General features: G+C 31.9%; 1 protein-coding gene across 2 annotated transcripts; it reads right to left on the bottom strand.

Moving 5' to 3' along the window:
* Positions 1 to 6,835: 6,835 nt before the first annotated feature.
* LOC139853118 (transcription elongation factor SPT4 homolog 1-like) lies at positions 6,836 to 10,061 on the bottom strand. 2 transcript variants are annotated; one of them, XM_071842496.1, is made up of 5 exons: positions 9,930 to 10,061; positions 9,684 to 9,775; positions 9,419 to 9,474; positions 7,239 to 7,312; positions 6,836 to 7,167 (listed from the first exon to the last, which is right to left on the bottom strand). In XM_071842496.1, exons 1-4 carry the CDS (start codon positions 10,014 to 10,016, stop codon positions 7,242 to 7,244), a joined length of 306 nt encoding a protein of 101 aa, XP_071698597.1. In that variant the 5' UTR covers positions 10,017 to 10,061; the 3' UTR covers positions 6,836 to 7,167; positions 7,239 to 7,241. The 2 variants fall into 2 exon arrangements, with proteins under 2 accessions (XP_071698597.1, XP_071698596.1); XM_071842495.1 differs by having other exon boundaries at positions 6,845 to 7,167; positions 7,251 to 7,312.
* Positions 10,062 to 10,739: the final 678 nt, after the last annotated feature.

Below are 10,739 nucleotides of genomic sequence, written 5' to 3'. Positions count from 1 at the left end.
CACGGCTTTAGATGCCGGAAAGAATCTTTGAAAAAAATTTTCAACTAAGACATCCCATGTGTCAATCGCCCCTTCAGGTAACGATTCTAACCAATCTTTGGCTTCTCCTTTTAAAGTCCAAGGAAACAACATGAGATAGATCTGCTCATCTTCCACTTCTCGGATTTTGAATAGTGTACAAATTCTTTTAAACGTACGAAGGTGTTCGTTAGGATCTTCATTCGGTGCACCACTGAATTGGCATTGGTTAGTTACCATGTGTAGAATTTGTCCTTTGATTTCATAATCTGGCGCATTAACTTCTGGCTTAATAATGGCGTGACCTTGGCCCGTGCGTGTGGCTCTCATTCGATCTTCCATACTTAGAGGTTCCGTTACTTCCATAATTGAATTTGTTGAATACGAATCACTAGAGGATTCTGATTTAATGGTTTGTGGCTCAGGAGGAATAATTAGTGGTTCAATATCTTGGAATTGTCCTTGAATATGCTCCGGGTTCTTAATTGTGAAGTCGGGTTCAAAAGATGGATTATCGGAAATTTGAGTTGGAGTTCTTGTTCGACTAGATGACGATTCTAAAGAAAAATCAACGGCGACAATATTTGCTAAATGTCTTGATCTAGTTACAGGTGGTGAACGTACAAAAGGTGGTGAACGTCTTGCTCGGTGCATTCACTGAATATCCTATTAGTTTTTAAAAGGAAAGAAAAATTATAATAAGTTATCCAATCAATAGACTTTTCTGATTTTGCCCACGTTTCGAATAGCCAAAAGATGCAGCAGAGGGGCAGGATTCGTTTGGTCTCAATATAATTGAGTACTGTTTGGCTCCAATAACCCGGTCCACGTACAAATCCAACTATTACTACGAACCAGAAAATTTTGATGTCTATCAATTTAACCACTCAAAATAAATTTTCGTAATTTTAAGAAATTTAGATAAGAAGTAGAATAAAAATCTATGTCCTAAAACTAGAATAGCGAGAAATAAGAAAGAAAAAGAGTTCGTCGAAAAAGGTCGAAAAAGAAAAAATGGTTGAAAAATAAAAGGTGACGGAAAAATAAAAGAAACTTATAAAAACTTAAAAATATTTGACTAACCTAACCTTATTACTACAACTAACTTAAAATTATAATCGCAAATTGAAATTACTAATTGAAATGATAATTGATACATAGTAAAAGGTGTCTAAAAATATTAAAGCTTACAGGAAAAACTAAATCCCAAATGGAAATAACTTAAAAAGAAACTAAAACTTAAAAAGGCGTCGCAAAATTCTAAAGTACCTAAATCTTAGTCTAAAGAAAAAGCACTTAAGGAATTCTACGGCAAAGCCTAAAAATCTAGGAGTAAAAATAACTATAGCAAAAACTAAGTTTAAAATTAAATATGAGCTAAAAATACAAATATTACGCTACAATGATTAAAAAGGGACAAAATATAAAAATATATAAAAAGTTGTAAAAAGTACAATTTTTATAAAAATATTATTTTTATATTATTTTATTTAATAAAACTACTAATTTTACAATTTAATAAAACTAATTAATACTAAATACATAAATTAAATAAAAAGTAAAAGTAAAAATAAAACTAATAATAATAATAATAATAATTAGGGTTAAATAATAATAATAAATAATTAATAATCGTAATTAATGCAGGATTAGGGTTTCTGTTCGCGTGTCAGAGAATCTCCGCGAGTCGCGGTAATTAATGCAGAAAACCCCGCGAGTCGCGGGGTTCCAGAATTCAGATGACAGCTTTAAATTCGACGCGTTTTTTCTTTATTTATTATTTTTTTTTTTTTATTTTCTTTATATCTGTTTTCTGTTTTTTTTTTTTTTTATAAATAAAAGATAGTTAATAAAACTTATATTTTTTATAAACTAAAATAAAAATAAAGAAACTTATAAAACTTAAATATTTAACAAAATCTTAAAAATGCTTATATTTTTGTTTTTCCTTTTTATATTTTCGAATATTTAAAACGTATTTTTACAAAAACGACTTTTAATAAAAGTAAAATAAAAATCTTTTTTTTTTTATTATTAGCGTTGCGCTTCCGGCTTTTAAGATAGTTTCCCCGGCAGCGGCGCCAAAAATACTTGGTGTTAAGCGAGGTGTATATAAAATAGTTATTAATTTTAGCAGGAAAAACTATTAAATACGATACAATTTTACACAAGATATTTATTTATTTATAGAATGGATATACTTAAACCTTGCTACAACACTTATAGGCAGTGTACCTAATCGTACAGTAGTGTAGTTTTTAGTAAGTCCGGTTCGTTCCACAGGGAAATCTTTAAACAAAGCGTAACGCTATATTAGTTTACTTTTATTAAAAATACAAATATATATATAAGTAATATTATTATTATTATAAAGGGGGGTTTTTACCGTTTAATGACCGGTTTGTCGATTTTAAAACTTTAGTCGCAGTTAAAACCTAATGTAAAATATAAAATAAATACAAGACTTAAATTAAAGCGTAAAGTAAATAACGATAATGAAATTGCGAATAATAAAAGTGCGATAAAATAAAATTGCGATAATTAAAAAGTACGGTAATTAAAAGTGCGATTAAATAACAATAAATAAAAATGCGATAATTAGAAGTGCAATTAAATATAAAATAAAGGAAATTAAATATGAAATAAAAGAATTATGCTTATTTAAACTTCCGTAATCATGATGTTTGACGTGTTGATTTTAGTTTTATGCCCATGGGTTAATTGTCCTTTGTCCTGGATTATTCAATATGTCCGTCTGGTTTTTGTCCATAACAGTCCATCAGTCATAAATATAAAGTGCGAGTGTCCTCGTCAAATTATTATTATACCCGAAGTTAAATATTCCAACTAATTGGGGATTCGAATTGTAACAAGGTTTTAATACTTTGTTTAATGAATACACCAGGTTATCGACTGCGTGTAAACCAAGGTTTTACTACTTTGTTAACAATTACACCAATTACCCTTGAATGTAATTTTACCCCTGTTTTAATTATTCTAGTGGCTATTAATCCATTCCCGTGTCCGGTTAAATGAACGATTATTCGTACATATAATTACCCCGCCCATCGTGTCCGATCGAGTGTATATGGTAATTTATAGGGACGCCCAATTGTAAATCTTTATATTAACATTAACAAACTATCATTTAGTTAAACAAATATAAAGCCCATTAATAGCCCATAGTCTAATTTCCACAAGTGTCGTTCTTTTGTCCAAACCCCAATTATGGTACAAAGCCCAATTACCCAATTTTAGTAATTAGCCCAACATCATGATTACTTCGTTTTAAATAAGCATAATAATAACTTAGCTACGAGACATTAATATAAAAAGGTTGAACATAACTTACAATGATTAAAAATAGCGTAGCGTTACACGGACAGAATTTCGACTTACACCCTTACAACATTCGCTAACATACCCTTATTATTAGAATTATAATTAAAATTAAAATTAAAATATAAATTATATATATATATTTTTCGTATATATGAGAGAAGAGAGATTATAGATTATGAAATTTTGATCAGAATTCGGTTTGCTTTATAGGGATTTTTGATTTTTGGGGCTCCGCGACTCGCGGTGAATTTTGCCTTCAAACTCCGCGAGTCGCGGAGTTTGAAATTCCAGCTCACATCTTGGAGTCTTTCTCTGCCGACGGTTTTTATTATATATATAATATATATATAATTAATATAATTAATTATATATTATATTATATTTATATACATAGTTAACTTGTAATTTTTAGTCCGTTGCGTCGAGCGTTAAGAGTTGACTCTGGTCCCGGTTCCGGATTTTCGAACGTCCTTGCGTACAATTTTATATTTTGTACTTTGCGTTTTGAATCTTGTACTCTTGTAATTTCGAGACGTTTCTTATCAATAATTGGAACCTTTTTGATTGTCTTTTGTACTTTTGAGCTTTTTGGTCGTTTGCGTCTTCAATTCGTCGAATCTGTCTTTTGTCTTCACTTTTTATTATTTAAACGAATATCACTTGTAAATAGAACAATTGCAACTAAAAGCTTGTCTTTCTTGAGGAATAATGCTATGAAATATATGTTCGTTTTTAGCATTATCACTAACTTAATGATTTAAAACCTGAAAACACCAAAAACACCGTAAAACCGGATATACGCCGTCGTAGTAACACCGCGGGCTGTTTTGGGTTTGATAATTAAAAACTATGATAAACTTTGATTTAAAAGTTGTTCTTATGGGAAAATGATTTTTCTTATGAACATGAAACTATATCCAAAAATCATGGTTAAACTCAAAGTGGAAGTATGTTTTTCAAAATGGTCATCAAGACGTCGTTCTTTCGACTGAAATGACTACCTCTTACAAAAACGACTTGTAACTTATATTTTCGACTATAAACCTATACTTTTTCTGTTTAGATTCATAAAATAGACTTCAATATGAAACCATAGCAATTTGATTCACTCAAAACGGATTTTAAAACGAATAAGTTATGGGTAAAATAAGATTGGATATTTTTTGATTGTTGTAGCTACGGGAAATATTGTAACAATTCTATACAAATCATATCCTAACTAACTTATATAGTATTATACATGTATTCTAATATATTATGTAATCTTGGGATACCATAGACATGTATGCAAATGTTTTGACATATCATATCGACCCATCTATATATATTATTTGGAACAACCATAGACACTCTATATGCAGTAATGTTGGAGTTAGCTATACAGGGTTGAGGTTGATTCTAAAAATATATATACTTTGAATTGTGATCTAGCCTGAGACGTGTATACACTGGGTCGTGGATTGGGTCAAGATAATATATATATCAATTTATTTCTGTACATCTAACTATGAACAACTAGTTGTAGGTTACTAACGAGGACAGCTGACTTAATAAACTTAAAACATTAAAACGTATTAAAAATGTTATAAATATATTTTGAACATACTTTGATATATATGAACATATTTGTTATAGGTTCGTGAATCGACCAGTGGCAAAGTCTTACTTCCCGATGAAGTAAAAATCTGTGAAAGTTAGTTATAGTCCCACTTTTAAAATATAATATTTTGGGATGAGAATACATGCAGTTTTATAAATGTTTACGAAATAGACACAAGTAAATGAAACTACATTATATGGGTGAATGATCGAAGCCGAATATGCCCCTTTTTGCTTGGTAACCTAAGAATTAGTAAACCGATCTACTAATTGACGCGAATCCTAAAGATAGATCTATTGGGCCTAACGAACCCCATCCATGGTTGCGGATGCTTTAGTACTTCGATGTTGTTTTATCATGTCCGATGGATTTCCCGGAATGATAGGAGATATTCTTATATGCATCTTGTTAATGTCGGTTACCAGGCGTTCACCATATGAATGATTTTTATCTCTATGTATGGGATGTATATTGAAATATGAAATCTTGTGGTCTATTATTACAATTTGATAAATATATAGGTTAAACCTATAACTCACCAACATTTTTGTTGACGTTTAAAGCATGTTTATTCTCATGTGATTATTAAGAGTTTCCGCTGTTGCATGCTAATATGTGGACAAGATTTGGTGTCAGCATGCTTGTATAATATTGTTTAAAACTGCATTCGAGATTTATTTTGTTGTAACATATTAATATTGTAAACCAATATGTATTGGTAGTGTGTAAGTGTAATATTTTTAGATTATCATTTCTGGATAATCTAGGTGGTGTCTTTTTAACCTTGTCGATAAAATAAAGGTTATGATTTGTTTTAAAAACGAATGCAGTCTTTGAAAAACGTCTCATATAGAGGTCAAAACCTCGCAACGAAATCAATTAATATGGAACGTTTATAATCGATATGAACGGGACATTTCACGAAAAACAAAAACAAAAATTAATAACTTGGATCCCTCCGTGTCACCCACAAGTAGCCGATGACCGGAGGATACCAAATATGAACGAAAGCGGTAGGTCAAAGAGTTAAAGAACCCGATCTGATACCATGTAAAACAATGTAAACTCGTGAATATTATTGATAATATTAGCTCAATATGGGGCATAACCCTAGAAAACGTAATAGACCCAAGCCCACAATCAGGCTTGAGTCTAACCTTAAACTATACTCTAACAGTAATTAAAAAAAAATTACAAAATACTATTACTACTTCAGCCATGGTTAGTTTACTAATCAACGTTTCTAGGAGCTGAAGTTTTTGTATGTTATTTATTCACCAAGAAAACACAAATGTTTTTATTTGCAACTGCATGGCACCAAATGCGGAAGTGTTCGTGTGCCCAATGGTAAACAAACCAAGGTTAAGTAAAATCTTGATGACACGGTTAAAATTGTTAGAATGATTCACGGATTAGCTTATGTATCCGAACTCTGTTAATTTTTCTTGGTTTACATCCGTCAGTTTTCTTGGTTTACACTAACAGACGTTGAGAGATGTATACAACAATACACAATCCCGCGCTCGCGACCTCCACCCTAGAATAGAACAGAAGTTTCTCCACCACCCTCGTTTAGAGAAAGAATTCTCCATCCGCAGGTAGCATAAAGTCCTCCCTCTCTTAGAGATTGCTTTCGTGAGGACATCTGACCAACAATAAAAAGATAAGAAATAAACATCGCTACGTACCTGGATGTGCTATATACGGAGCTCAAGAAAATGCATGAAGACTACACAACAATGAACGATAAGCATACATAAACATACATCCACATATACATAAATGTATATACACTTACATAAACATACAAAAACGTATATACGTAAAAAAAAACGTACGTACCTACGCGCGCGCGCACAAACACATACATACATTTAAGGTTCTAGACCAATTTTTTTTATTAATAATAATAATAATTTATGGCTACCCCATATCATGGAACTAAAAGCATACAAAACCAACAATGAAGTACAGTGATAAGAAAAGTAACAAATCCACCACCTCGGAATCGGTACTAATGAACAAAAGAAAGGATTGTTTGTACACGAAGATGATAACATAAAACAATCCTACATAATAAATAACGTTAAAGCTCCAGCAAGTACCATCTCCTAAAGCACGTGTGCAGCAAGGGTCAAGAGGTTATAGCCATCCACTCATACACGCTTTGGTGGGTTATATGGCGCCCGCACTTCCTCACAAATACCCTGAAAGAAGGTAAACGATTAGATACATACATATACATATGATTTTAATTAAAGCGATAGACTACTCGGACCGTTCACAAAACCTGCATATCCTCTGGCAGTGCTTCTGAGACAGCCAGTGTGTAGCAACCAGGAACAAACTTGCCTACAAAACGATTCCAAAACCCGGATATCACGTGTCAATGAACTATATCATATATTTTCACGGAGTAAATGAAAAACTAGTGTATCATATGGTGACAATAATGTGGGAATAAATAAATATAATAATCCAAGAATTTGAGTGACGTCATAATTTGAATCAGTCTAGAATATAAATCAAATAAGAAAAAAAAATGTGGGGTGAAGAGTTCCTAAAAAGGATTATCTATGAACTTGCAGTATAACTCATTAGGTTCTTATAATTGAAATCCCCTTAAAAACATGATTGGTCATAATACTTGTTTGTAAGTAACATGGTTGTAAAAGTCCCCTGACTAGTCGGGATTTTAAAGTAGTCCGACTATTCTCTGACTTGCCGATTAATACGGTCAAAGGTGTCAAAAGTCCCATTTACTAGGTCAAAGTCGGATTTTATTCAGTTAAAGTCAGTCAAAGTAGGCCAAACGTCAAAGCAGGCCAAACATAGTAAAAGTCAACATTAGTCAACGTCTCCAACTTGGCTTATTAGTCTTTACATCCTTTTGTGAGTAAATAATAAGAGACATACTTTATTTCTTCCTCAAAAAGACACAACTTAATCTATCGTGTAAAACTAGAAATTATGGTTACTATATAGTTTAGGTAAATATTGGTTCTTATATAGTTTAGGTAAATATCGTCCAGTACTCGGGTTTACACTCAACTGCTACAAAAAGGTTTCAACCAGCTGTCACTACTTGAAACACTACTTGAAACACGGACATATTACTTTCCACGTCTGTTTCCGTACAACTCTTAATTCAATAAGTAAAATTATTGTTAATCTGTCACTTAATCTGAAAATTGGTGTGTTTTTAGGAGATGTGGAATCAAACACCCGTTCCCAGACGTGGGCAAATGGAAACAGAATTTAATACAGAAAACAAGTAAACAGGCCCATACAGACCTTACAAGAAAAAGAACCACACATGAGATGTTGCAATTTTATGCCTTTGTATTTTGTGTTTCTCATTTCGATTTCCGTCTTCATCACTTAATTTTTGTCAAATTTCCATAACTCTCCTTTTAAACTATTAAAACAATTAAAATGAAAAAATTATGGATTCTAGAAAAACAATGTGCCACACAAACATGGTTGTAAAAGTCTGCATTATTCTACGATTTATTGGGGAGTTAGGTCTACTCCAACTCCACTAGTCTTATTCTAACTTGATACAGTTGGTCAACAGGTCAAAGTCAAACTTGGTCGACACTTGAAGTATATGAACAAGTGAGTGATTATCAACATAATTTTAGACAATTACTCCGTATGTTAATATTTATGTTTCTATACAGTTATATTTATGTTTAAGTTCATGGTTTTATTCTATAATAATACATATAATTTTGAAATTTGCTATTTATATAAAAAAAAAATGTCCAATCTGATTAGTCCTACAAGTCCCCACCTAGCAATTTTTACAACCTTGCACACAAATATGAAGCAAGAGCTATCACATTCAGTCATACTGGCAGTTCTTACAAAGCAGGAATATCAATTTATATATGCTTTTCACATAAAATAAATCGGGTGTGCTTAAAATATAAACACTAACAAGGTAGAAGGCATATAGTATGAAATTACAAAGGGTCCTCATCAGGAGTATGCATTATTTATAGAAAACTCAATCAACAATCATATTAAGATACATGACTGCATTAAACAGCTAATTGCTCATCAATTCATCATCCAGATAATAAAACAAAGAAGATAAAGGTTATACTTTTCTTAAAACTAACTAATGCAAGGCCTAAGCTCCTGAGCAATACTCCTCTTATAAGTGTGTGTCTATTCACAACCGTAAAGGCAGTTCAAGCCTACAAATTCAATCCATAACCACATTGAAAAGAAGCACACATTGAATTCCAAATACAGTATACATAGATTTTAAAAACATACCAAGAACTCGAGACCTACGGAATTATCTCCAATAAAGCGTAATGTAAGAAAATATAGCAGCTCAACTTATGATATGATCCTCTATGAGATAATAAAGAAGCTTTGTCTACACAAGTGAATAACACAACACGCATAGAGTACAAATAAATGGGACGAAGAAATGAGGTATACCAATTCGAAGCCATCTAGCAGACCAACTTCTTGCAGGATCCATTACAGAGATGATCCTACAGTAAACAAAAGCATTTAAATAAGAAACTTAAGTGTATCAACTGGCAACCTTAAACAAACTAGCAAAATACTCACAATGCAGTTGGAAACATATTTAAATCAAAAAGGTAAATAGACATATTTGAAATACCCAAATTCAATGTCTTTATAAGTAACTGAAGAATAGAGAATGATAAAAACTATAAGTAGAAAAAGAGTAAATTACCCAGTGAAATTAGGGGTAGTGCAATCAACAGCACGTTCAGAATCTTCCTCCATCTTAAAGAAAGGGCAGTTCTCACATCCTGATTCTCTAAACTGCATATATACAAATACAAATACAAATACAAATACAAATACAAATACAAATACAAATTAGATTTTAAAAATAAAAGGTAAAGCAAAACCCTAGGTCGACTTATAAATGAATAATACTCCGTAATATTTAGGGGGAAGAGAAAAGTATGTAAACCTGATCGTAGGTTTTAACGAGACGGCAACGAAGACATGCTCGAAGTTCGTGACCGAAACTCGTCGGAATTTGCGCCGCGCTCGCCATCTCTGATATGTTTCTCGCTATTTCTTCCCCGTTAACGGTCCACGTACTCACCAAGAGTTTTTAACTTCTATGTTTTTTTTTTTTTTTTTTTTTTTTTGAAAAAGTTGACCATTTCGTCCCTGTATTTTCTTACTTTTTGTCCGTTTCATCCCTGTATTTTATTTTCTGCATTTTTCATCCTTAAAAACATTTTAAAGTCTCAATTTCATCTCTCACCCTAATGAAGATTAACTGAGTCCGTTAAAACTATTCGCAGTGACTATCCACGTAAATTAGGCTGTAGGTTCAGTTTACCTAGTTGATGTTTTTGTTAAAACAGGCAGCAGGTATTGTAACAACCTTGCTTTTTCCGTCACTTCCGTTAACCTTCTGTTAGTTTATTTAACGGCGATTACTTGACTTTTATGTGTTTATGTGTAATAAATACATACTTGATCCTTGGAGGGTTACAATAATTAATATGGGTTGATATTAATACGAATAAATATTTTCAGATAATGAAATACGATAAAAACGATACGATTTTGATAACTGCTTTTTGAGCAACGAAACGCTCGGGTTTATTTTAATAATTAATTTATTAATTATTAACTTTTAAAAATATTTAATTTATTGGGTTTTTATAAATTAAACGATTGGTTGCGTTTTAACGATCGATTTAGCGTTCCGGGCCTTCGATACGTCTAAACGGCACTTGAAACGAGCCACGATTACGCGCTTTTG

Source organism: Rutidosis leptorrhynchoides, chromosome 6, assembly GCF_046630445.1.
Source record: "Rutidosis leptorrhynchoides isolate AG116_Rl617_1_P2 chromosome 6, CSIRO_AGI_Rlap_v1, whole genome shotgun sequence".
In the NCBI taxonomy this organism is placed as follows: Eukaryota; Viridiplantae; Streptophyta; class Magnoliopsida; order Asterales; family Asteraceae; genus Rutidosis; species Rutidosis leptorrhynchoides.
Note: the sequence above shows the minus strand (reverse complement) of the source record. Positions and strands in the feature narration are given on the sequence as shown.